The sequence below is a fragment of the Lissotriton helveticus genome, chromosome 3_2 (assembly GCF_964261635.1).
Source record: "Lissotriton helveticus chromosome 3_2, aLisHel1.1, whole genome shotgun sequence".
Lineage (NCBI taxonomy): Eukaryota > Metazoa > Chordata > Amphibia > Caudata > Salamandridae > Lissotriton > Lissotriton helveticus.
The window spans coordinates 177,794,658-177,822,495 of NC_136062.1; the positions used below are offsets into that span (position 1 = coordinate 177,794,658).

Below are 27,838 nucleotides of genomic sequence, written 5' to 3' on the forward strand. Positions count from 1 at the left end.
GGTCAAGAGGTCAAGGTAAATAGGTATTGGATGAAATAATGTAATGCCAAATGCAGAGGCTAATGCAGTAAATGTGATATGGATGATGGGTTATTTTGGTGAACTGAGGTGCTTGAGTTTTACTGCAGGAACGGTGCAAATTGTAAAGTTTGGAAGCTGAACAGGGTCAAGTTGGCTATTTTTAGATGGATACTGAACTCTTAACTGTTTGAGAATCTTGAAACCAGACAGTTAAGACAGTTGGCACAATGTCAGGAAGGAGCTTAGTGGAGGATCTCCTAGCGATAGGGTCTGTGCATGGCTTAATTAAAGCTAATCTGAGCAGGTATGTTTGAAGCGAGTTGTCACCCACCTATTTCTAGTTTTGGCAGGCATTTAGATGGACTTTCCACATGGGCGTTTCTCAGTTTTGAATAAATCTACTCCGTTGCTGAAGTGAATTTACAGTGAACACGAGTAATTCAAGTTTACAGAATTAAATTCAAGTAGGATTGGCTTCCTACTAAGCGGTTTGCAAGGTATTCCACAATTTGGCGCCATGGATTTTGAATTATGCGCTGCCCAATGCAGTCTTTCTGACCTTGGGTACTTTATGAAGGTTCTTATCAAATTGCATATTGTGGGTGTCTGCATATAGCAGCTATGGAATGAAAAGATCAGACTGATTTAAAAATGTCGTCTTGCTAACCAGTGCAGGGATCTTATAAGGCCTCCGAATGAATCGGTTTACTTGAGCCCAAAGATCAAAAGGCTGCCACATTTAAATACGGTAGTCCCATTTAAACTGGAAGGTAATAACCTATCGTGGAATGAGAGCATTGACTAATGATTTTGACTGAAAGAAATGTAAATAACTTGTGGTTCATTCTCAACTGAAATGAACAGGATTTTGAAGCAAACACAACATGCTGGTTTGACAAACTCCGTTAGAACAGTGTTCTCAGAGGGAAAGACTCAGATGCTCAGGTTCGAATGTCTATCCAATTTTGTGGTGCGAGTTAACAGAACCCCAGTGTTTGGATTCCGCTTGAGAATTCATGTTAATGCACTGACAAAGCTGTGAGTATGTGTTTTGTTCAGAGAGTGCTAGGACTCCTCCACCCTACACACATTCAGCAGGCACTGCATTTGTGTCTGCACATAAAGGATGGGCAATTCCTAGGATGAAGTAGGTAGAATATAGATCCTTTGAATATCCCCTAAGATGCCGGGTTCAGGTAATCCAAATCTGTATAGTGGCATTCTGCACCCAATGAAATGGAGTAGAACCCTGTGGGTGAGTGTACTAATCTCCTGACGGGTAACAAAATCTGATTTCCACCAATGCCGGTATCAGCAGTGATGTATGCCTCACAAGCATTTGCACTGTTACTTTTGACCGTGGTTTTACCTTGAATTGCTTCCCAAAAGTATTAAACCATGGGAGAGCTGGAGGACATTACCAATGTTTCTAAAGTTTCAATCGATTTTAAAATGGTGCAGTTCAATTTGCAGATATGTCTGGATTTCTGTTCTTAAGACTAAGTCAATTTATTTTCAGCTGTGAATGAAGCCACCTGCACATGGAGCGGACAACTTCCTCCTCGTAACTACAAGAACCCAGTCTACTCATGCAAAGTGTTTCTCGGAGGTGTTCCCTGGGATATCACTGAAAGTAAGTCTATGCAAATTGGATTTATACAGAAGCTACATGTTTGACACAAGCTTGTTTGGTCGTCTGTTCAGATAACTGGTGTTTCCTAATTTAAATTGGAAGAAATGCCACCGTGGAATTTGCAGCTAGGAAAGGTGTGTAAATGTTTCTGCTTGGGTTGTTGTGACGTGTCGTTGTTATCACTTGGACACCTATTGTATCATTGGACAGGTTGGGGGTGAGACAAGTGGGATAAGATCCCCTGCCTGAATTTGATGCAAGATTACTATTGTTTGGAGGTGAAAGTTTTTGTCTCTTCTTCCCCACCCCCATTTGCACAAATGTATGAAAGTAGGTGGCTATGCAGTTTTGAGTAAAAATTCTCCCTTTGTTTCTCACAGCTGGGCTGATTAACACATTCCGTGTTTTTGGCTCCCTCAGTGTAGAATGGCCCGGTAAGGATGGCAAACACCCCCGCTGCCCTCCTAAAGGTAATATGCCTAAAGGTAATAAAGACATGGTAGGATTATATTTTTCCTTATTCAGAGCACTGAGGGATTCTGGGATATCACTGGTGATGGTAATTTGCTCACTGCTCTTGACACTAATTGTTCTGCACGCTGGTGATTTATTTCTGTTTTTGAGGGTATTGGAGCACTTTTTCATTTCAGCCTGGCATCCTAAATGAGTTGTGAATATAGTGTAGTCTATCTAAGAAGTCTTGGGCCGTATTACACAGTGCTGTCAATGTACAGGTGCTCTTGCTTTGCAGAACTCCAAACACTATGGTTTTTCAGAATGGGCTACCGATACCTATATACAGCACAGAAGCAGTCAGGCACACTACTGTGCACCACAAACAACTGGTGCACTTTACGCTCCCTGGGGGTTGCACTTGAAAAGGGGTGGGGGATGGAGGGTGCCAGGGACATCCAGGCATACCTCGAACGGGTGTAGTACTAGTACTAGTACCTGTCTGCGGAGGGATCTGCCTGCATTTGATGTGCAGACCAGGTGCCACCTGCCGTGTCAGATTGCAGTGGTTTCTCAAATATGCGTTGTCAGTCACAATTCTGTACAGGCACAATGCAAGCGATAGTTGATCAAGTTTACCACTTGTTACAAACCTGAGCGCGTCTGATACCTAAACTAGATTTGGGCGAGCCAGAGAATTTGAGAACTGTGCCAGAGAAGGCTTTGCTCTAAGCGGCCAAGCATGATCCAAGATAGCAAAGCTAATTCTAAACCATTGCGAGCAATGCCAATAGGTCTGGCTTATAAAGAAGTGTTTTCATTGGTTTAGTTACTCAGTAAGTTGTCATTACCTTTAACCTATGCTTTTCTCAAAGTTGGGTCTCTACGCTTTGTCATAATGTTTCATAATAAACCGATCACACCTATGGAATATGGTATAACTTTGGCCAGTGAGCTGAAAGCCTGTAGCCTTTAATGTTGTCTTGATAACGTAACGAACACAGGCCAAAAAGTGTCTAAACTGGCAACCATCATTTACAAAATTAGAAATGTAGACAAACCTTTTTCAAATAAATATGCAACCCCTCTCAGTAGGGCCTAACCAGTATAATCGCATTGAAAATCTCCACTGTTGTCAGAGGGAGTTGCCAACGCTTAATCCCATGCCTACTTCAGAAGTCTGGGAGATTACATGTCACAAAATACTTGTATATAGCATGCAACAGAATGCAATAACAGCCCATTTTTAAAAGGCTAGTGGCTTTATTAAATGCTTTTCATAGTAACTAAGCTAGGTCTCCTGCCTTTGTCATAACTGCCCTATGGCTTTGAACATGAGCTTTCCCACATGGCGACCATCGGCATGAAGTCCAAAAACTACAAAGATATGCCAAATAAAATTCCACATTCAAATGGTTAGTGATATGTTTTTCGTAATAAAGGTCAGGCCTACCGCTTTTATTTGACATTTCATAATCAACAGATCCGGCCTTTAAACTCTATCCCACCTTTTCCTGCTTTGAGTGTAAGCTATGCCAAAAGCCAAAGTGCAGTAGAAGTACTCTATTTTGGCCCTATCAAATCCTTTACTGCAGGCACCAACCTGTAGCCGAAGTAGTCCTCTGCCAGTTCTTTGTTGGTCACAAGGTCTAAGCGCTGCGCTGTCAAGCCAGCCTTAAACGGGGCGGCGGGCCGCAGTCTCTACAAGTCCGCCCCTCTCTAATAAACCAGACAGGCAGTCAACGTAGTGGCTGCAGCACATAGCTTCCCCTGTACTCAAAAACAAAATACTGTTACAAGGAATGTCCACCTTATGGAAATGCAACCCATCAGTGCATTCATAAGATGAGCCCAGTTGTTCACAGAAGACATAAATCGGTTTGTGTAGAGCATTTAATGATCGGATTATCCCGATGCAGCTTCCTCTTTGAGGGGCACGGGGTAGAGATTAGACTCAGCTCAGACGCGCTGCCCAGAGCCTGCACGCGATCATAGCTGCTCAATGGAGCTAGAAATGCCCGTCCCCAAAGCCTAGGGGTCCCTATGAAGCGCAGACCACCTCCACTAACCAGAAGTGACGGAATGAGGGTGAGCTCCACCTACCCCCTGCCCAAAGCCTGGGGGTCCCTATGAAGCGCAGACCACCTCCACTAACCAGAAGTGACGGAATGAGGGTGAGCTCCACCTACCCTCTGCTCGACACTTGCCCTGCTTGGTTGAAGGGTTGCTGTGGGCTCTGTGTATAGATGGAAGGTTAGCGCCTCGACCTAGTGCAAATGAACCAGTAGGGGGTAAACTCAATGTAGGAGAACACTTGCTGTGGCCTTTATTTCCCTTGCTGCACCTAGAGCGGCTTTCAGGATGGTATGAGAGCGCATATGAAGGGTGAGGCAGACATTAGAACTCGCCTTAAATCCCAGAGACCTTAATCGGTGCCAGGAGTCCCCTCCGTATTTGGTCTTAAGTAAGCGAAGTTGTAGTGTCCATGCACATTCCTTTAAGAAGTTGAAGAGTTAAAGATAAATCGGCAAAATACAAAGATGCTGTATAACTATTGTGCCAAACATGTCATTTTGTACAACTTTATTGTCTTTCTTTTTTAAAGTGGACATGGAAATGAGCTGTAAGCGCGGTCTGTCATGAGTAGGTTTTGTTACAATATGGCCTCCAGGTTGACACTGCCAATGAAGCGCAGACCTGTAGACAGACGCAATACCTGGAGATTGAACCCAACTAAGGATTCCTCTGAAAATTTCTCTATTTAGACTTGCCTTTACTTGATTCTGCACTGAAAAGGAGTTGCGACCAAAGAGTCCCAGATATGGTTCGCGAACTCTTAACCTATTCAGATATTTTTTGTAATCTGGCTTTCTAGTGCGCTTAAGTCACGAAATGTGATACAGCGCTTTTGAAAACGTTCTAATAAACGCAAGCTTCATATGTGGAATATGCTAAATAAGACTTAACACTTTTATGTGTTAGATATGCCAGGGGTCTCCGCCTTTTTCTGTAATATACTTCTGTTCAGTGATTATCCTAAGCTATTACTATTGTAATAGTGAGAATATCAGACCGAGACCGACCACTCCATGCAGTGATCCCCTCGGTGTAAGCTGGCGTTGCCACCAGTAATGTAAAAGGCTTTATCAACTTAGAATGGCTCTACAGGAGTAATTCATAACAGCCATAGCTAGTAGAGCCAGAGTCTCTGCTGCAGAATTTATTACTCAATCTTTAAATATATTTTACAATATCATTCCTACACCTCAAACATCAGCTTGTGAGTACTGAAAATACACACATCTTTATCTTGAATATACGCTTTTCAATTTTAGTATACATACATTAACCTAGCAAAAGCTTTTATTATAGTAGCATGGGCTGCACATTGGAGGGCTACTCACAGGTATCTGCACTCCACCAGTAGAGCGCGAGCGGCTGGTTGGAGAAGCCAGAGTTATGCTGTAGCTTTGGTCCGTTACACAAGTCTGCTGTGTACTGTGCCTGGTGACTCCAACTTTGTTGGCTTGGATACGTGTACTGATGCAGTTAACATTCGAATTGTGTTCCGATTTTCTATTCCTAATGCCAACTGCAGATGTCAAATGTGACGCTGTTCTACCTTCATCGACCCGGTCCTTTGATAATAAAAAAATCCTATTGCGATGGAAAGATGGAGTAGCTAGGTGTTTGGTTTCTGTACGAGTACCATGAGCTTCATGGTTTCTTGCCTTAAAGGATTACGTACCCTAAAACAGTACCGTTTGTGGTGTTTGAAGAATTTTTACCTTGGAGAGCATTTCTTTTTCAAATATTCAGGTGGCTTGTGGCACATCTGTAGGCATGACTCCTTCAAAGCGCAAAACACAAGGTTTCAGCCCTTTTCCCTCAAGTAAACATGATATAGAAACCTTTCAGCTCCCGTTTGACCTTGTTATAATTTGGAACCCAACTGAGCGATGCCTTATGACGAAATAACTGTTCTCGCCTTCTCTCAGAACCCAGATACATCTCCAGTCACTTGACTATCTTTGACAATATTCAGTTTTTGCGTGCCTTTCGGCTAGGTTTGCACTATACAAATACCACATACGTAAAAGTGCATTAAATCTCATTAAACAAGTTGACATTCTGATCTGTTAACACCTCTCTGAAGGTTGGCTACTGAGTGGTAAAGCTCAGTTGGGCTGTATTCAGTGACTTTGATTTGCACCACATGAAATCTTGATGTTCACTTCAGTTAGATTCGAATAACTCGGGAGGTTTTTAAAGATTGGTTCGACTGACTGAATTATTAGGCCTGCTGAACTTTACCTTGAAACTTAATAATCAGTGTTTTTTCTGTTACTTGCTCTGCTGAACATTTGAAACACTGGGCAACTTTTTGGGCACGCACCAATACCTTTAATTTTAAATGGTGCGTGACAGACATGGCTGTCAATCCATAATTATTGATCGGCATACTAGTGAATCCAGGCTGCCCGAATCTGTAAAGTTTTTAAAGAATTTGATTATCAGATGTGATGTAAAAGAAATTGCATTTGCATTTACTTTCAGAAAAAAAGGAGTTGTACACAACAATCTGTTTACGCTAAATAAGAATGCCAAAGCAACGAACATAAAACTCGTGTTTTCGAGGTACCTTTTGACATTCTCAAATTGGCAAATGTTTTTCTGGAGTACATCTGAATATTTGAGGGGCCCTAATTAAAGAGTTCAGTACCTGCACCCTTCACCTTTCATTATTTAGTGAAGCTTTATACTAAGGTCATATTAAGCAAAATACGTTTTAATATTGATGTAATCTGCCTTTTACAGGCAAGATGCACTGGATTAATTACCATGTGCGTTTAAAAGTAGTGGTTCCAAAGTTTATATCGATGCCTTAATTTTTTGCCTTCGACTCCACTAGCCCAGTTCAGTCTAGAGCGATGCCTTTCCCCTTCCTTCTATCATGCATTGCAATACCCTAGGGACACCATGTTGCAAGTATATGCTCTTGAGTCCATTCTGTAGAGCTTAATCTTGCCTGGTAACCCTCGGAACCCTCAATTGTTAGGGGCTTGTTAGTTCATATCAAAGGCTCAAATGTTTCGCATTGGGAAATGTGCTTTCATGGGTGGGCACGTGACCACACTTGACACTACTTTACAGGTGCATGCTTTACCAGCCTTAGTTCTGATCTGATTCCACGTGTGCAAAGCTTCTGTCAATTGCAGCAAAACTCTTCCTTTTTTTCTTTTTGTTAACTTTAGGGTTAAGACTTTTCCAATGATTCACATACTAAAGTTGCAACTGATCAGTCATGGCATCTACATACAAGTAGAGGAAAACCATACAGCAAACTAACCACAACAAGCTGCCTGTAATACCCTGTGCCCTGTGCCCTCGCCACTTCCCCACCAGTTAAGAACGCACTTCTTAATGGGTTTGCTTCATCGCGGCCTATCTGGGACAAAATTTCCAGAGAAATCCGTTTCCCATTTGCTTCTTGGAGCTGATACATATTTGTGATCCTCTAAAAGTCTCCCAGAGCATCACAATTAAATACACCTTTGTTGTGCTAAACTGATCGCTTATCATAGTTGTGGGTTCCCTAATATGGAGTGACAGGCTGGAATAGCACAAGTTTCACTGAGGTGTAATACTTTTTCTTAAATGAAAATATTAACAGATGACGGGTGAAAATTGCATGATTTTTCAAGAATATCCCATAATTTTGATTGAGTGGGTTATATTTGGAGTGTACATAATCCTTGAACATTTGCATATGGTGTATGGTCTCAACGCATACTTCAGAACACTAGCCTGCTTGGTTCAGAATTCTTCAGTGGTTTGCAATTGGGTCAGATTTGAGTGGCTGGCTCCATTTGGTTGTCCTCTGTAGATCTGGTATGCAGTATAAATCTGGTTTAAGATTGTTGGACGTGTAGATTCTTTAGTCTGTAACTATTTGGAGTTTTTTTTTAAACCCGCTTAATAAGACAATTGTATAAGTAATTCCTTCACCATTGTACCTCTTCTACTCCTAGCTATTACAAGGCCTCCATATATCTGGCCAACCTTCCTTTATGTATGTAGCTCTGTTGGCCAGATGAGGGCACAAATGACAGTGACTTAATAGAGAGTGGAACCAGAAGGCTGGGTGTGGCTGTTCCTGGGGTGCCTTCCTAGTGCTGTGCAGCAGTAGTCTAAGCTAGTCTTGGTATAAAGGGTCACAATGAGCGAGAACAAATGACCTCTTGGTCTCAGTTCTACTTTGAAGTTCTTCTTTTTGGGATATCTGGGCGGCAATAGATTTCATGAACTTATCTTACTAAAGTCGTACTGTCTCCTATTTCCTTCAGCATAAATATATTGTTGTACCCTTTCGGTTTATCTAACGTTAAAATCACCAGTCGCTTTAGTGGCAAGCATGCTATAGAAAAGATTGCCTAGCTGCTAGCAAATATCCCCCATTTGGAATAAGTGAGATGCTTCCTAGTTTCCTTGCAAGAACATGCGAACTGGGGGTTTTACTGTGTCAAGTAGCTGTTTTCCTAGCCATTATGAACGAAGATGTAGGAAGGACTTTGGTGGCACTGTTTTGTACTTAATGTACACTTTTAACCTGATTGCCAAGTGCTTTTTCAAACTTGTAAAAATGCTGTTTGGAGTGGCCTGAATCTTCAGTGATTAGTAGTTAAAAGGCTATTGCTATATATATATCTGAAAGAGACACGTTAGTATTAGATTCCTTACCTTAGAATATCCCCAGGTGTCAGACTGGATCTGGAAATTTTTGCGTAGCAGTACCCTTGTGCGTCTGTAGGCGTCGTCTGCGGCTCCGCATCCGTCGTCGGCACCGTGATGACGTCGTCCGAGTACTTAGAACGCCGCCTCCGCGTGCTGACGTCAGTTCTTCTTTTTTCTGCGCCAGCAGCGCAGATCCGGAAAAAGTGGTACCTTAGTCACTTTTTTACTAACTCTTTTTGATCTCCTTTTTCGAGTCTTCGACTCCGAAACGGTGCAGGGCGGTTCTCGACTCGGCGCGGTTTTGGGTTTATCCACCCGAACAGCGGGTCCGGGATATTCAGGCTCTGATTCCCATCTTTCAGCCGTTATCCCGGGTCTCGGTCAGGTTGACGCTGCGGCTTCTGGGGCTGATGGCCTCCTGCATCCTACTGGTGCATCACGCCAGGTGGCGGATGCGGGCTCTGCAGTGGGATCTGAAGTTTCAGTGGGCCCAGCATCAGGGAAACCTGTCCGACCACGTCCTGATCTCGGAGGGCACTGCGAGACAGCTGCAGTGGTGGCTCACAGGCCGGGATTGGGTCAGCGGCAGATCACTCTCCCTTCCCCAACCGGAGAACGTAGTTGTGACGGACGCGTCCCTCCAGGGCTGGGGAGGCCACATGGGAGAGGCGTAGATCAGAACTCTGGCCCGGCTCCACATCAACCTGTTGGAGTTACGGGCGATTCATCTAGCACTGAAGACATTCCTCCCCTCTGTCCGGGGGAGTGTAGTGCAGGTGTTCACGGACAACACCACCGCCATGTGGTACTGCAACAAACGGGGCCAGGTGGGGTCGTGGACCCTTTGCCAGGAGGCTCTGCGCCTCTGGCAATGGCTGGAATGCCAGGGCGTGACCTTGGTGGCTCAACATCTGGCAGGATATCTGAACGCCAGGGCGAATGAGCTCAGCCGTCGGTGCATGATGGATCACGAATGGCGTCTGAACTCTGACGTGACGCAAGGCCTCTTTCAGCAATGGGGAGAGCCTTGGTTAGATCTTTTCGCCACCGAGGAAAACGCGCAATGTCAGTTCTGCGCGTTGGAATTTCCAAGGCGGCACTCGCTCAGACGCTTTTCGTCGCGAGTGGAGTTGCGGTCTATTGTACGCCTTTCCGCCTATACCACTTCTGCCCAGAGTGCTGAAGATCAAGCGCGACCGGGCACAAGTCCTCCTGTGGCTCCGGACTGGGCATGAATGTACTGGTATCCCGAGCTACTCAGTATGTCAGTCGATCCCCTTGTTCGTCTGCCTCTTCAGGAGGACCTTCTGTCGCAGCAACAGGGGACGGTCCTCCACCCGAACCTGTCCAGTCTCCACCTCCATGCTTGGAGATTGAGCGGCGACAGTTGAGGCCATTTGACTTGCCTCCTGAAGTGTGTAACGTCATTCTGGCAACCAGGCGTCCCTCCACAAAGTCGGTATACGCCTGCAGGTGGAACAGATTTGTGGCATGGTGCACAGCAAAGGCTGTGGATCCTCTTGCTGCCCCTCTCTCTGAGGTTCTTCTCTTCCTTCTTTCTCTTGCCCAGCAGGGCTCTGCTCTGGGCACTATCAAGGGCTACCTTTCTGCCCTTTCAGCCTTTCTGAGGCTGCCTGATCAACCTTCTTTGTTCAAGTCCCCTATTGTAAATAGATTTCTAAAGGGCATCACACACACATTCCCTCCTGTTCAGTTTGTGATGCCTCAGTAGGACTTGAACCTGGTTCTTACGTTTCTGATGTGCGCTCCCTTTGAGCCACTTCACAACTGTCCTCTCCGCCTTCTTACTCTGAAGACTGCTTTCCTGGTTGCCATCACCTCTGCCAGGAGAGTGAGTGAGCTCCAGGCCCTTTCTTGTACTCCACCTTTCCTTTCTGTCCATCCGGACAAAGTGGTGTTGCGTACTAAGCGATCTTTCCTGCCCAAGGTTGTCACGGCCTTCCACATCGGGCAGTCTATCACCTTGCCAACCTTCTTCCCGCCACCGCATCCCTCTTAAGAGGAAGAGCGGCTCCACCGTCTGGACCCGAAACGTACTCTCTCATTCCACTTGGATCGCACACGCCAGTTCCGGGTGGATGACCAACTCTTTGTTGGTTACGTGGGTGCTAAGAAGGGGAAAGCTGTGCACAAGAGGACCATCTCCCGGTAGATCATTTTGTGTATCCAGGCATGTTACTCCTTGGCTAAAAAGGAGCCCCCTGTTGGATTGCGGGCTCATTCCACCCGAGACACGGCGACTACAACTGCCCTGGGCCGGGGAGTGCCCTTACAAGACATCTGTCAGGCAGCTACGTGGGCGTCGCTGCACACGTTTGCAAGACACTACTGCCTGGACAGCCAAGTCCGGAGGGATGGCTTCTTTGGCCGTTCTGTCCTCCAGGACTTTCTGGTGTGATTATTGGTTCGCAGACCCACCACGAGGGTTGGTATTGCTGGGGTGTCTATTCTAAGGTAAGGAATCTAATACGAACGTGTCTCTTTTAGATGCACAAGTTACTACTTGTGTAATGATATATCTGTAAGAGACATTAGTTAGTATTAGATTCCTTACCGACCCACCCATCCTCCCCGTTCTGCGAGCCGATATCTAGGGTTAGGGTTACCCCCTTTCAGGGCCCTAGTTTCAATGGCACCAGTATTGGTTTTTAACATGGCTCAGCGCTTCTGGCGCGGAAAAGCTGTGTCTAAGAACTGACGTCAGCACGCGGAGGCGGCGTCTAAGTACTCCGACGTCATCACGGCGCCGACGACGGACGCGGAGCCGCAGACGAAGTCTACCGATGCGCAAGGGTACTGCTACTCAAAAATTTCCGGATCCAGTCTGACGCCTGGGGATATTCTAACGTAAGGAATCTAATACTAACTAATGTCTCTTACAGATATATCGTTACACAAGTAGTAACTTGTGCTTCTCACCTCCCTGATAAAGAAACGACATGCCAGGTCATGAGTGCCAAGTCGTGGCATGCGCTGAAAAGTTGTTGCACTTTTTGCTCCAATCGCTACTTAAATAATCCATGATCTCAATTTTACGGTCTGTATTTGAGATCCTCCTTGTAGAACAGGTATTCTGCAGAGTTCAGTGAGTTACCAAGCTCTTAAATCTTATCTTGGATTAATTTGTGCTTCTTTTTCTGCACAGGCTATGTGTATTTGGTGTTTGAATCAGAGAAGTCTGTGCGAGCACTTCTGCAGGCCTGCACTCAAGACCTTCTTAGCCAGGATGGCCTAAGTGAGCACTATTTCAAGATGTCGAGCCGCCGGATGCGTTGTAAAGAGGTAAACTGGCTTTGTCCTAATTCTATACACATTCGTTACGATAATGGCTTGGTTGCGGAATATGTAGTCCTAGTGCATGTTTAGTTAGTTTTCCATATTGATCCTTTTTCTAACCTGTTTTGAACGTAGCCAATTTCCCTTGAGTATTCATTAGTTTTACACTACGTGTTTCGGTTTTAAGCCTGTTCGAGGCATGTGGGCTGCTAAATTCATATCTTAGCATTAGATCGCCGCCTAGTGTTGGGCTCGGATGATTGCACATTGTTGTCCTGGAAGAGTCTTCGAAGTATCCTGAGATAGGTGGCTCCTCCCCTGGACTACAGTGCGCATGGGCATCGGCTCCATCCCCAGATTGTTTTTTTCCGCCATTGGGTTCGGATGTGGTCTCGACGTCTTACTGTCGGAACCAAGAAAAACTAACTTTTAGCGGCCAAAAGGCCTCGATTTTCTTGCGTCGGTATTGTCTGCGCACGGTCTCGAGTCTTCCGTCTCTTGGAGCCGGAATAAGCGGAGTTTTCTTCGCTCTCGGAACTTTGAGGCCTTCTCATCGCGACACGACTGCAAGCCTTTTCGGACATGGAGCGGAGCCCGTTTAAGTACTGCCCGCTCTGTGGGTCCAAGTACCCACACATCGATCTACACCCCGTGTGTAACAAATGCCTTTCGCCTGACCACGACGACGGCAAGTGCAAGTTGTGTGCACAGTTCCGCTCAAAGAAGACTCTCAAGCTTCGGCGCGCGATGCGCATGGAAGCTAAACAAGCGGCCCCGGATCCGGAGAACATCTTCGGCGACCAAGACGAAGAGGACCAGGGTCATCATCTCCAAATCTCCCCACCCGAGACGGAGGTCGAGGCGGATCCGGGAGACGACGACGGAGTCGCGGGTCGAGGCCTTGAATACGTCGAGGAGGTAGGAGACGATGATGAGATTTATGGGGCCGCGGCGGATAGCTCAGCGGACGAGCTCTGCCCCGAGGGTTACGAGGATACCGACCGGGACACGGGATCGCCTGTCGGCCTTACCCAAGACCCGTTGCCGCAAGCCACAGCCCCGCCTTCGGGCCCGGCCACGGACTTACTTGCTGGGCAGACTGTTTCGAAACCGAAACCATCGGGATCGACAACACCTAAAATGGCCGACCCGAAAACGAAACCGAAAGTTAAGGACTCGAGTGTCCCTAAGATGGCTGCCGTGCCGGTGAAACCGACGGTGCCCGCTACCCCATCGACTCCGTCGACCTCCGGTCCGCAGAAGTCGAAGAAGTCCGTCGATTCCGATGCTGCGAAATCGAAACCGACGCCAGAGGAGGGGTCATCCAAGAAAGATGGTCGGCACGGGACAGCGGCTACGACGCCGTCAAAACCCGCCAAAGTCGGCTCCAAGGAGGCTACGCAGGCACACGGAAAGAAGTCTGTGCCCCGAACGCAGGAATCGGAGGCGGTAAAGACAGGATCCGCGCCCAAAACGCACAAGGCCCACAAGGACGTCGGATCCGAGGGGAAAATCAGACCATCCTCGTCAGCGCCGACACAAACTGTGAGTGTGCCGTCCCCCATAGCCGAATCACTGAAAAGAATCAGGGAAAAGGCCTTTGCCCCGTCGGCTCCGATACCATCAACGCAGCCGCGAAAAGACACTCCAGAGAAGCCGTCTGGGAAACTTCTCTTTATTTTGCCGCCGAAGGAGGCGCCAAAAGCATTTTCAACCAAATCGGCACCGAAACAGGTGATTTCTTCACCGACTGGCCCACTTCCACGTCAGGTACTCGAATCCGAGGACGATTCGGAGCATTTCATCGACGCTGACACAGGCAAACTGACCCTCTATAAGAGGAAAATCACTTCGGAGCCAGTGGACCCCTATGTCATCCCACTAAAGAAGAAGAGGGTGCCCCTTGACGCCTCAGGCCTCACGGAACCAATCCAGCCTCCTCCGAGACGGAGCCCTACTCCCTCCCCAGAACACTCTGCGGGTGAGGGGTATGATGAGGACGAGCAGTACAATTTCCCAATCAATGAACCTGATGTGCAACCGGATTCATATGATGACACTGGTGACCAGAACACCCAAGGTGCGGGGCAGGACCCGCAGCCTTTTAATGCACGGGCATCCCCGACTGAGGATTCAGCAGGTTTTCATGCACTACTCGAAAGGGCGGCAGCCAATCACGATGTGGACATGCATGCCGACCCTGTTGAGGAAGACTTCCTTTTCGACACTTTTTCAGTCTCTGAAAGGACAGTAAAGACACTGCCTATGCTTAAAGGAGTCCTCAAGCATGCTGGGGACATATTTAAGGAGCCTACGAGAGCGAGAGTGGTCAACCCTCGCATTGAAAAAAAGTACAGACCTGCACCTGCAGACCCCGCATACATTCGGGGACAATTGCCACTGGACTCTCTTGTGGTCGCCAATGCCAGGAAACGTGCCAACTCCCAGACTACGGGTGAAGCTCCTCCCCCGGATAAGGAATCCAAAGTGCTAGAGGCAGGGGGCAAAAGAGTAGCTGCACAGGCATCAAACTTTTGGCGCATCGCCAATACACAGGCGCTCTTGGCGCGTTATGATAGGGCGCACTACGACACCCTAGAACAGATTGTACAACACCTGCCTCCACAGTTCCAAGAGGGCACCAAACTGCTTGAGGAAGGGAAGCTAATCTCTAACGCAGCCATCAAGTGTGCACTTGACGCTGCGGACACAGCTGCTAGAGCTATCAACACTAGCGTTATGCTGAGACGACAAGCGTGGCTCCGCATCTCAGGGTTTAAACCGGATATTCAGACAACAATTCTTAATCAGCCAGTCAATCCTGATAGTCTGTTTGGTCCGGATGTTGACACCACCCTAGAGAAAATAAAGAAAGACACAGAAACTGCTAAGTCTATGGGGGCCCTACAGTCACAACAGTTTCGTGGCAGCAATTTTCGTCGCTCAGGTGCACGTGGAGTCACCAGAGGACAAATGGGTCAACAATCCCAGTTCGCAAAAGGTGGGGCACAATCCTCGTTCACTAAACAGAACAAGGGAGGTTACAGGAATAACAGCAACAGAGGTCGCGGCAGAGGAAACAACAGCTCCCGCACCTCTACTCCCAGCAAACAGTGACTCTCTGTCACTGCCCCCCGACCACCTAACACCTGTCGGGGGGAGACTGCAGCAGTTCCTGCCAGTCTGGAGAAACATCACCACAGACAGGTGGGTGCGACAACTAGTCCAGCATGGTTATTGCCTAGAGTTGAAGTCAACTCCACCCAACATCCCGCCAAGGCAACGGCCTATGTCCGCAGAGCACTTGCTCTTATTGCAGCAGGAAGTAGTGGTGATGCTGCAAAAGGGAGCAATCGAGCTCGTGCCGGTGGGGGAGGAAGGCACGGGGGTATATTCCCTGTACTTCCTTATTCCAAAGAAGGACGGATCTCTCAGGCCCATTCTAGATCTACGTCCCCTCAACCTGTACATACTATCAGAACATTTCCACATGCTTACACTGCAACAAATTCTTCCCTTGCTAAACCAGGGAGACTTCTTAGCAACCTTAGATCTCAAGGATGCTTATTTCCACATTCCACTACACCCGTCACACAGGAAATACCTCAGGTTCACTATTCAAGGCAGGCACTACCAGTTCAAAGTCCTACCCTTCGGAGTCACAACAGCCCCGAGGGTGTTCACCAAATGTCTGGCGACAGTAGCGGCGCACCTCAGGAGGCAGAACATCCATGTCTACCCCTACCTAGACGACTGGCTCGTGCAAGCCAAGTCAGAGCAACAGTGCGCCGCAGACATGTCGACTACAATTCACCTTCTTCACGATCTGGGTTTCTCCCTGAACTACCCAAAATCGCATCTTCAGCCGGCGCATGTCCGGCAGTTCCTAGGTGCAACGATCAACACCCTGACGGCCATGGCTCAGCCAAACCAAGTCAGGATAGACAGCATGCAGGCTCTGATCCAAAAGTTCAGGCCACAACACTCGCTTCCAGCGAGAGTGTTCATGCAATTGATAGGCATGATGGCCTCCTGCATCTTCATAGTCCCTCACGCACGGCTACATATGCGCCCGCTCCAGGAGTGCTTAGCGAATCAGTGGACACAGGCTCGTGGGCAATTGACAGACCTAGTGTTGGTTACCAGTCGGGCATACGACTCTCTGCATTGGTGGACTCCACACAACCTTTGCAAGGGCCGACTGTTCCAAGAGCCCGTGCCGCAGATTGTCCTGACAACGGACGCATCTCTCCAGGGATGGGGAGCTCATGTGCTCACTTACACAGTGCAGGGACTATGGACGACGCAGCAACAAAAGATGCACATCAACTATCTGGAACTGATGGCAATCTTCATGGCGCTCAAGTCCTTCATTGTACATCTGTGCAACAAAGTCGTGCTAGTCCGGACGGACAACATGACCGCGATGTACTACATTCAAAAGCAGGGAGGCACCCACTCGCCACAGCTGTCTCATCTGGCTCAGAGCATGTGGAAGTGGGCCATTCAGAGGAACATTTTCCTCATGGCAGAACACCTCCCAGGAAAGGACAATCAGATGGCGGATCTGCTCAGCAGATACAGCCATCAAATGCACGAGTGGGAGATACACCCATCTGTTCTCCACCCGTACTTCCAGCAGTGGGGTCATCCGGAGATAGACCTGTTTGCCACAGCAGAGAACGCAAAATGCCAACTCTTTGCCGCCAGGTTCCCTCACCCACAGTCGCAGGGGAATGCGATATGGATGAACTGGTCAGGCAAATTTGCGTACGCTTTTCCGCCAGCCCCTCTAATACCGCTGGTCGCAAGAAAGCTAAGGCAGCACGAGATGACTCTCATCCTGGTTGCTCCAACGTGGGCGCGCCAGGCTTGGTACACCACGTTCCTCGAACTCTCAGTGGTGCCGCATCAAAGACTGCGCCTCACGCCCAGTCTTTTGACGCAGAACCATGGAGACATTCAGCATCCAGATCCACACCAGCTCAACCTGGCGATCTGGCTCCTGAAGTCCTAGAGTTTGGATACCTTAACCTACCTCCGGAGTGCATGCACATCATCAAGGAGGCGAGGAAACCAACTACTAGAGCATGCTATGCTGCAAAGTGGAAGCGTTTTGTCATTTACTGTACAGCCAATGACATCAACCCGCTAGATGCATCTATCCCCAACATCATCTGCTATCTGTTGCATCTTTACAAGTGCAATCTAGCGTACACTTCCATTCGGATACATCTATCCGCCATAGCGGCTTATCTCCAGAACAGGCAGCACCTCTCTGTCTTCAGGGTGCCTGCCATTAAAGCCTTCCTTGAAGGTCTGAAACGAGTCATTCCCCCAAGAACACCGCCAGCTCCGGTGTGGAACCTCAATGTCGTTCTCACCAGACTGATGGGACCGCCATTTGAGCCACTGCACTCGTGTGAACTCCAGTTCCTTACGTGGAAAGTAGCTTTCCTTGTAGCTATTACGTCTCTGAGGCGTGTCAGTGAGCTGCAGGCGCTCACAATCCAAGAGCCATTCATTCAAATCCATCCAAATAGGGTAGTGCTACGCACTAACCCCAAATTCCTTCCGAAGGTGGTGTCACAGTTTCATCTAAACCAAACTATTGACTTACCAGCATTCTTTCAAAACCCGCAAACGGTGGCGGAAAGAATGCTCCATACCTTAGATGTACGGAGGGCGTTGATGTACTACATAGACAGAACACAACCCTTTAGAAAAACAAAACAACTCTTTGTTGCCTTCGCACCACAACACAAAGGCAACCCGATTTCCAAAGCAGGGATAGCCAGATGGATTGTTAAATGCATCCAGATATGTTATCAAAAAGCCAAGCGCACTTTAACAATACCCCCCAGAGCGCACTCCACACGCAAACTGGGGGCATCCATGGCTTTCCTAGGGAACATTCCTTTAGAGGATATTTGCAGAGCAGCCACGTGGGTTACACCACACACCTTTACTAAACACTACTGTGTTGATGTGCATTCCAAGCAGCAAGCTGCTGTAGGACAGGCTGTTCTGAAGACACTTTTTCAGGTTTCTGCAGCTGGCACGGGCAACCGCCGCTGATGGAGGGACTGCTATGTATTCTATGCTAAGATATGAATTTAGCAGCCCACATGCCTCGAACTGAATATGCTACTTACCAGTATGCATCTGTTCTTGGCATGTAGGGCTGCTAACATTCATATCGCCCGCCCTCCTCCCCGGTGCCTGTCGCAGCTGCAGATATACTATTGTATTTATTCATTAGCATGGACATCCTTTACACTTTTCACTCCATCTTCTGCCACAATGGCGAAAAACAATCTGGGGATGGAGCCGATGCCCATGCGCACTGTAGTCCAGGGGAGGAGCCACCTATCTCAGGATACTTCGAAGACTCTTCCAGGACAACAATGTGCAATCATCCGAGCCCAACACTAGGCGGCGATCTAATGCTAAGATATGAATGTTAGCAGCCCTACATGCCAAGAACAGATGCATACTGGTAAGTAGCATATTCATTTTTTTTCCTTGCATAGGAGTTCGGACACAAACTTTGGCCAAACAATCAGTAATGTAAAGTGATTATAGTTTAAAGTGTTAGCTGAATTATTCTCTTCTGAGCAGAGTCCATTTTCCATGGAACTACGAGCTTTCTAGATTTCACCATGGTCTCTAGATATTTACCACTATGCATCTTTATTTTCTGTTTGCAGGTGCAGGTGATCCCCTGGGTCCTGGCAGATAGTAATTTTGTACGAAGCCCATCTCAGCGACTAGATCCTAGCAAGACTGTGTTTGTGGGTGCACTGCATGGTATGTTGAACGCAGAGGCACTAGCTGCTATCATGAACGATCTGTTTGGAGGAGTGGTATATGCTGGCATCGATACAGACAAGCACAAGTATCCAATTGGTAAGTTCTAGATTCGACAAAGTGGTAGAAATCTGATAACTGTTTCTTTCCTTACTGGGGCTTCTTTATGAACAGTGATACATTTTTTAACAATTATATTGCAAGGTTAAGTTCCAGTTCTGATGTCGAAACTGGACGTGGCAATTTAATAGCCCATCAGCATGTTTACCTATTGATGTGGTGGCCTTCAATACAGCATTCTTTGTTCTAGTGAATTTGGCAGTTTGCAGACAATTAAAGTGGTTGCGTTTTTAGGGCTGCGGGTCCACAATGTAAAATGATCCTTCGGGAGGGGATGTAACAGGGTTCCGCCTTTCACTTTTTAGTTTGAACACGGATTGGCTAAAGATTATGTATACTGATGGAAGGGGGGAAATCTGTCATCACCTCCATCACGAGGTATGAGTCCAAATAGCTAGCTCCTAGTTGCCACCTTTGTACCATGTCGGGGCCTGTTAACTTAGCATGGCATGTGATGCATTTTCTCCTCCGGTTTCCAGCCAGTATCTGGTTAAATGTCCAGAATTCTCCAGTATTAGGGGTGTCTTTCATAGATTCACATGCTTGAATATTCCCCGTCGTCGAAGTGGGAGTCCCACGGTAAATAAAATAGCAATAATGCTAAATATATATAAATATATATAATTATAATACAAGAAAAAGAAGGAAATACACTGAAATCCTCTAAAAACGATTCCTACATAGGAATGCAAGGCAAAGAGAAAAAAACATTTGCAACACATTAGTGTCATTATGTTAGTCCAAACTGCAGCCAACCAAGCGCCAGCACCCTCTAGAACCTTCTCCTCAGAAGCTCAAGCCCTCAGATTTTCTACCGCACGTCGTGTGAAGGGAGTCTCCCTGAGCTCTGCTCAGTTTTCTTCTCTTTACCTCTACTTCCAGAAATTTCTTCAACATGTCAAGTAAGTAGTCTTTATTTAGACCCTGCTCTTCTTGTGGGAAGCTGCGCCTTTTTGAAAAGGACCCCCACCAGAAGTGACTTTATTGTTTATATCCGGATCATGAGGCTGCCAACTGCAAGTTCTGTAGAACTTTTTCTACTAAAACTCTGAAGGACAGGGAAGGCCGTCTTCTCCTTTGGCTGCAGCGTCTTAAGGACAAGGACTCTGGTGTCCGACGCAGAACGTTTACATTCTGGTTTCTCTTCAGCAGCCTCTAAGCGTGGTAGTGTTCAGGAGGTTCCTTCTCCTTTCCTCAAGAAACCTAAACTGGCTTTGTCTGTGGCTCCTGTGATGACTTCTGCCACTCCTACCACCTCTACGCCCACGAGACCTGGCTCTCAGGCGTCTTTGGCTGCCTCTCGAGGTGTTTTCACACCTCTCAAAGTCCCGCCGTCGACGGGAGCGGCGACGAGAGCAGCTTTGCCTGCATCTTCGATGACTACGCCGACTACCACATCAGCATTCTCATCGTCAACGGTTTCGTCGACAGCCTCGACGTCGACGAGGGTTTCGTTGTCGTCTAAACCTGTCCCGTCTACGATTCCCATCTCGTCGACTAAGAAAGAGTCCTCGTCGACGAAAGACCAGAAGACATCGTCGTCTGACGCCGTCGACTAAAGCCTCGTCGACAAAGCCACCGTCGACCAAGATCTCGTCGACGAAGACAGGTCCGTCGACGAAGACTCTGTCTACGGAGTCTGTACCAGCATCGACAATCACCCCCTCGACGACGTCGACGCCTTCATCTACAGTGGATTGCCCGTCGACTGTGATACCGTCGACGACCCTGTCGACTACCACTCCGTCGACTAAGGATTCTTCAAGATTACTGTTTCAGCCTCGTCGACGCTAACAGCTCCGACGGCGGCACCGATTTCATTTGCATCATTGCCGTTGGTGCTATTGAAGACCGGAAAATCTACACACCCTCGCACTACGGTACCCTACCAGCAGATCTCTGATCCAGAGCCTCAACCACCTTCTCCGATGTTCGCTACTACTTCGGAGCATGACACTGATTCGGAACATGGAGAGGACACATTTGGGGCAGCACATAGTCCCTCTGATTTGATAATTAAATGCCAAGACACAGATTCTGATGATGGCAATGGCCCAGACTTTCAACAAGAGGAACAGTTCACTCAAGCTCCTGTGGCTACCATTCCTTTGACCTTGATATCTAATCTCCAACATATGCTGGACGATTATAATCGCCGTTTTCCTGCAACACCGCAGACTACACCTGCATTATCTCCCGCTCCTGTGGCACTACCTCCACCTCCACCTGCACTTCCGTCTATCGTACCACCTGCGCCTTCTCAGGTTCATAGGTCTATAAGCATCCATACCACTATATATCCGCAGGATGCGGATGAGGAGGAGGCGGATGCAGAACGTGAGGACTGTGAAGTCCCTGACAACACGGATGATGAGGCAGGCGACCAGGATATGGCCGAATGGGATGATTATCGGGCGCAGACGCCCTCTCCTCAACCTGGTACCTCGAGTGAGTCTCCACCAGTAGATATCGCCAGCTTCCATCTTTTAATGGATAAAGCGGCTCAACGTTTCAAACTCCCACGATCACAACGTGAGGAGGATTGTTTTCTTTATGATTTTAAGGACAAACCTTTTAAGCAGGTACACACAATCCCTATAATTGAATTTGTTTTGGAAGAGGGCATTAAACTGATGAATGCTCCAAACTCCTTACCTGCTCAGATTCCGCGCCTTGAGAAGAAGTACAAGGCCCCTACAGGTTCTCCAGCTTGCCTGCTTTCTCACCCCAGGCCGGACTCTGTCGTGACTCAGGCAGCACAAGGTAGAGCACGGAATCCGGCGTCCCAAATCACAGCCCCTCCGGATAGAGAGGGTCGGTGCTTGGATGCAATTGGCCGCAAGTTCTCAACCATGGCCTCCACATCTGTCCGAGCAGCCAATGCCTTAGCCATTTTGGGTCGTTATGACCGGCAGGTGTGGTCAGACATTGCTGATTACATGGCGCTCATCCCTGATGCTTCCAAGGCTGACGCACAGCAGATTCTTCGCGATGGACAAAGAGCAGCGGAAGAAATCATCGATATAGCTAACAGGTTTCCGCCTCCTGGCAAGTGCGGCTGCACTGCAACGTCAAGGCTGGCTGAAGTCCACCTCCTTCCGGCAGGAACTCCAAGCCAGAATACTGGATATGCCATACGATGGAGAATCATTATTTGGATCTCATATGGATGATGCCCTTGAATCCATCAAGAAGGACACCGATACGGCGAAGTCCTTAGGCACGCTACAATTTCGTAAGCAGTCCTTTCGAGGTGCGCGCGGACGCAGCACTTCCAACTCTCGAGGTGGGCAGCAATACCGTTCATACAATCAGAGCGGCCAATGTTACACGCCCAATCAGCAGTCTCGACAACAACCCTCCAAGACCTACAGAGGAAAGTCGTCTTATCGTGGCGCAAATCAGAAACGCCAATGACTTTTGCCACACTCAAAGTGTCGGAGGACGAATCTCTGTTTTATTCCCAGTGGTCCTCGATCACCTCTGACCGCTGGGTTTTGGACATTGTCAAACGGGGTCATACCCTGGAGTTCAGAGATTCCTCCTTGCACCCCACCTCGTGGTCCACCTCCTCCACATCTCGAGGAGCTTTACCATCCGGTCCGTCGTCTTGTGTTAAAAGGGGCAGTCGAAGTGGTCCCGAAACATCTAAGAGGGAAGGGTTTTTACTCTCGATTTTTTCTCATACTCAAGAAGAACGGAGATTGGCGACCCATTCTGGATTTGAGGGCTCTCAACCAGTTCCTAAAGTCTCAATCATCCCGTATGCTGACGCTACTGGAAGTCCTGCGTCTTCTATCCAGCGAGGATTTTATGACCACCATAGATCCTTAAGACGCGTACTTTCAAGTTCCCATAATCGGACAACATCGCCAGTACCTGCGTTTCAAAGTGGGAACAATGCATTTTCAGTTCAAAGTTCTACCCTTCGGACTGCGTTCAGCTCCTCGTGTGTTCACGAAGGTACTGGCCCCAGTGGTGGCTCACCTGCGTCTACAAGGAGTTCAGATCTTTCCTTATTTAGACGATTGCCTTCTCAAGTCTCAATGCCACCATCAGCTGGGTCGGGACACGCACCTTTGCCAGCAGGTGTTTCAGTCTCTGGGGTTGACCATCAACGTCAAAGTCAGTTTGTACCCCTGCAAACCAGGTCCTTCCTGGGAGCGATCCTGGACACGCAGCTCTCAAAAGCATTTGTCTCTCACGAGCGGCATCTGAAGATACTTCGTCTGGTCTCACTCATTCGACGAAAACAGTCCGTTTCTGTTCAGATGTTAAAGTCATTCTTGGGAATGGCTTCGTCTTGTATCGCACTGATCCCAAATTACAGGTTGCGCACCCGTCCTATTCAGGAAGAACTGGATTTACAGTGGCGTCAGGTCTCAGGGTCCTTCAACGACCTAGTTGCCGTCACAGCCCGCATGAAAATAAGCCTGTTTTGGTGGGCGCAGCCCGCGAATCTGGAAATGGGTGTGTCCTTCCTCGATCATGTTCCAGACCTGACGCTGACCACGGACGCCTCCCTGGAGGGGTGGGGCGCTCATCTCCAGGGCCTCCATCAAGGGCAAGTGGTCGCCGACGCAGCGCACGTGGCATATCAACAGGCTAGAATTGATGGCGATCTTTCTAGCGCTCAAATCCTTCCTACCAGTTGTTCACGGGGAGTCAGTGCTAATCCAAACGGACAACACCACCAGTATGCACTACGTGAACAAACAAGGCGGAACCAGGTCTCCACTTCTGTCCCGCTTGGCCCAGTCAATCTGGGATTGGGCTCTCCACCATCGCATCACCTTGACGGCTGTACACCTTCTGGGTGTCAAACATCCTGGCAGACTCTTTGAGCAGGTCCACTTCCTCAACACACGAATGGGAACTGCACCAACCGACTCTGGATCTTGTGTTCCGCCAATGGGGTCACCCAGATCTGGATCTCTTTGCTACACCGGAGAATCTGAAATGCCCGTCTTATGCAAGTTGGCATCCCCACCCAGGGTCCTGCGGGAATGCCCTTTTGATCAACTAGTGCGATCTATTCGCTTACGCTTTTCCACCGCTCCCATTAATACAGCGGGTACTGTGGAAGATGCGGAGGCAGCCCTGCCACATTCTGTTGATCGCACCTCCTTGGCCCAAACAGGCATGGTTTACGGAACTGCTTCTGATGTCCCAGTGCGAGCCCATTCCTCTATGTCCTCGTCCGAACCTACTAACTATGGACAAGGGCCTAGTGTGTCATCCAGATCCCTCAACGCTTCAATTGTGGGCATGGAACCTGAGCACCTTGAGTTCGCGGACTTGAACATATCCCAGGAGTGCAGAGACATTCTAGCTCAAGCCAGAGCTCCGTCTACCATTAAGACTTACAAACTTAAATGGAAGCGGTTCTGTCATTGGTGCGTTTCAGCCAATATCCATCCCATCCATTCCACTCCTGAGCAGCTCCTTCCATTCTTTTTAAGCCTCGCTCAGTCAGGACTCTCTCATTCTACGCTGAGAGTTTTCTTAGCTGCAATATCTCGTTTCCGACATGATGGCTCTTCATCCCTCTGTTCATCGCGAGTTATACGTCAATTTTTCAAAGGGCTCTTCCGCAAGTTTCCACCTGTGCGTCGCCCTCCGCCAGCTTGGCACCTCAATGTGGTATTAGCTCAACTTATGAAGTCACCATTTGAGCCTATCCATAAGGCCGATATAAAATTCATCACCTGGAAAGTTGCACTTCTTCTGGCTTTGACCTCATCTCGTCGCGTGAGCGACCTTCACGCTTTCACTGTCAAGCCGCCTTATCTACAGTTCAAACCTAACTGAGTGGCACTGCGTACCAACCCTTCTTTTCTTACCTAAAGTACCTACGGATTTTCATTTGAATGAGCCTGTGTTCCTTAAGACTTTCTTTCCGGACCCAAAATCTCCGGCGGAGCAGCGCTTACATTCTTTAGACATCAAGCGACGTCTTAAATTTTACATTGCAAGAACTGCTCTTTTCCGCAAGTCCGACCAACTATTCATTGCTTACGGACGATTGCGCAGTGGACAACCAGTTTCCAAGCAGACAATTGCCCGGTGGCTTTCCTCAGCCATTGCCTTCTGCCACCAACAAGCGGGCAGACCATTGCAGTCTTCAGTGAGGGCTCATTCTATGAGGGCAATGTCTTCATCCACCGCCTTGTTTGCTGGTGTGCCACTTCATCAGATTTGCCGTTCAGCGACATGGTCCAGCAGGCACACCTTCACCAAACATTACTGTTTGAATGCCATCAATGAAGCGGATACCGCAGTGGGGCAGGCAGTGCTTCGCCATCTTTTTCAGTAAGGTGAGCCTCTGTTCCCTCCTCCTTATTGTTTCCTGTGATTGCTTTGATGTTATGACATTATTATTATTATAGTACTGTCTTTATATAGTATTCATATGCTTAGCAATCTCAGTTCTAGGAGGTTACTGCTTTCTATTCTATTCAAGCATGTGAATCTATGAAAGACACCCCTAATACTGGAGAAGAACAATTGTTACTTACCTGTAAACCGGTGGTTCTCCAGTATTGGTCTCTTTCATAGATTCACATGCGACCCACCCTCCTCCCCTCAGAGGCGCTCTCCTCCTCATGCGCTCTTGGTTACTTTGTGCTACGAATATCTGAGGGCTTGAGCTTCTGAGAAGGTTCTAGAGGGTGCTGGCGCCTGATTGGCTGCAGTTTGGACTAACATAATGACACTGATGTGTTGCAAATGGTTTTTTCTCTTTGCCTTGCATTCCTATGTAGGAATCGTTTTTAGAGGATTTCAGTGTATTTCCTTTTTCTTGTATTATAATTATATATATTTATATATATTTACCATTATTGCTATTTTATTTACCGTGGGACTCCAACTTCGACGACGGGGAATATTCAAGCATGTGAATCTATGAAAGACACCAATACTGGAGAACCACCTGTTTACAGGTAAGTAACAATTGTTTTTTTCTCGACTTATTGTATTTAATCATTTTCGTGGTGTAGTAGTTAATGGTTACGAATTTCCTACTGGCTAAAAACAAATGTTTTTGTAAATCTCTAGTTTTTGATGGTGCTTAACAGATGACACTGTTTCTGGACTCTGAAAACGTGAGAGGCCAGTCTAATAGCTAGGATTTTACCAGAGGTCAGCCAGTGCCACACCCTAACTTAATTACTAGGAGAACATGTAATAACCTATAGATGAAACCCGGTTGCACTTCACGTCTGTTGTAGATCACAAAATTCTACTATGGTAAAAATATTAAGCAGCTGTTGAATAATGGATTTAGACCTGTATGTTGGAATGTATGCCAGTAAGTGCTTAAGCTGGATTTTTTCTTGGCTCATTGGGGCACTTGTTCAGTTGCTCAATAGTCCATATTGGAGGCTATCCTAAAAGGGAAACAGATTTTCTCATACGCATTTACCTCCTAAAGGTTGTCCTAGCCTGTGAATGCATGGTGCCTACCTTTTCACGTCATGTTAAGATATTTAGTTGACAGTTTGCTATTTATTAAATGTGGCTACATTTGTAGAATTATGTAGACTTTTGCTCTAACACAGCCGGAGGGCACTGCAGTGCAAATGGGGAGTATAGAAGAAATTTTAATATATTAGTCTAAACGTTGTTTGGGTTTCAGTCACAACTTGATCATTTCAGACTCGTACTGCTGTTTCTTTTATCGAAGGCTGGGATTTGGCAAAGCCACAAGATCATACCAGAGGCTTTGGGTTTTGCTAGATATAGACTTCACTACAGTACTGAAACTGATACGTATATAGTTTCAATCATAAGCTCGCTGAAATTTGCACTCTTACAATTTTACCCTAAAGGTTCAGGTAGAGTCACCTTCAACAACCAGCGCAGTTACCTAAAGGCTGTCAGTGCTGCATTTGTGGAAATCAAAACTGCTAAGTTTACAAAGAAAGTAAGTATGACATTCCTCTGTATCCAGTACTAACACTATTGCAAATGCTTATATTACCAAGTCATTGATGTTTGGTAAAAGGTTTTATTAACGGTTGGCCCAATTGGTCATGGTTGTGTAACATTCTTCCGCATTTTCACAATTCAATACAGAAATGTCTTTGAGAATGTATTTACTGTCCAGCAGTCGGCATCAGGCACTTTGAAGAGCATCTGGTACAAGACAAACTCTTGACCAGGCCAGGAGTTTTAGGGTTGAAAAAATTGGAATCTTGAACGTGGTGGATAACTCGTGGTGTTCTCCTTATGTAACTTTTGTAAGACTGGAAGAATGAAATCCAGAAATGTGGTCTAATTGAGTTTCTTTATTGTCCTTGTTTATGTACAAAACACTAACTCTAGGTGCAGATTGAGATGTAGATGTGAGGTTGAAATAGTAATATTTGAAAGTGTAAGGTTGGGTCTTCAAATGGTGTGGTGAGGGGGTAGTTTAGTAGTTGAAGGTCTCTTTTTAGACGTCCTGATCTGATTGGAGTACCTAAATGAGTCTTTAATCTATGTCCGGTCTATGCAGATCTATGGGTGTCAGATCTTGGTTTGTTATACGCTTTCCACAAAAATGGTAGCACTGGGTATTAGGATGACAGAACTTTGGAATGTAGGGCCAGAGTACATCCATACAATCGCAGAATGCTAGCTCAGTGCCTCACCCGAAACACTAACCTTCCTGGGGTTGCAGGTGATTTGGTAACCTCCAACATGACTCGGTGCCCATGTGTAAACGGATCTTTACCTTTAGTTTACATGTGTATTCCTAGGATAAACACAAAGATGAGTCAGGTT

General features: G+C 47.2%; 1 protein-coding gene across 6 annotated transcripts in view; it reads left to right on the forward strand.

Annotated features, from left to right (window-relative positions):
• Positions 1–27,838, forward strand: part of CPEB1 (cytoplasmic polyadenylation element binding protein 1) — a 640,111-nt gene that overhangs the window by 560,873 nt on the left and 51,400 nt on the right. For 4 of the 6 annotated variants that reach the window (XM_078684985.1, XM_078684979.1, XM_078684980.1 and 1 more), the window contains exons 6-10: positions 1,541–1,654; positions 2,035–2,139; positions 12,009–12,145; positions 18,850–19,048; positions 26,902–26,996. In XM_078684985.1, the coding sequence (XP_078541111.1) occupies positions 1,541–1,654; positions 2,035–2,139; positions 12,009–12,145; positions 18,850–19,048; positions 26,902–26,996 (650 nt within the window). The remainder of the gene's footprint in view (positions 1–1,540; positions 1,655–2,034; positions 2,140–12,008; positions 12,146–18,849; positions 19,049–26,901; positions 26,997–27,838) is intronic. The other 2 variants (XM_078684981.1, XM_078684984.1) reach the window with 1 other exon arrangement.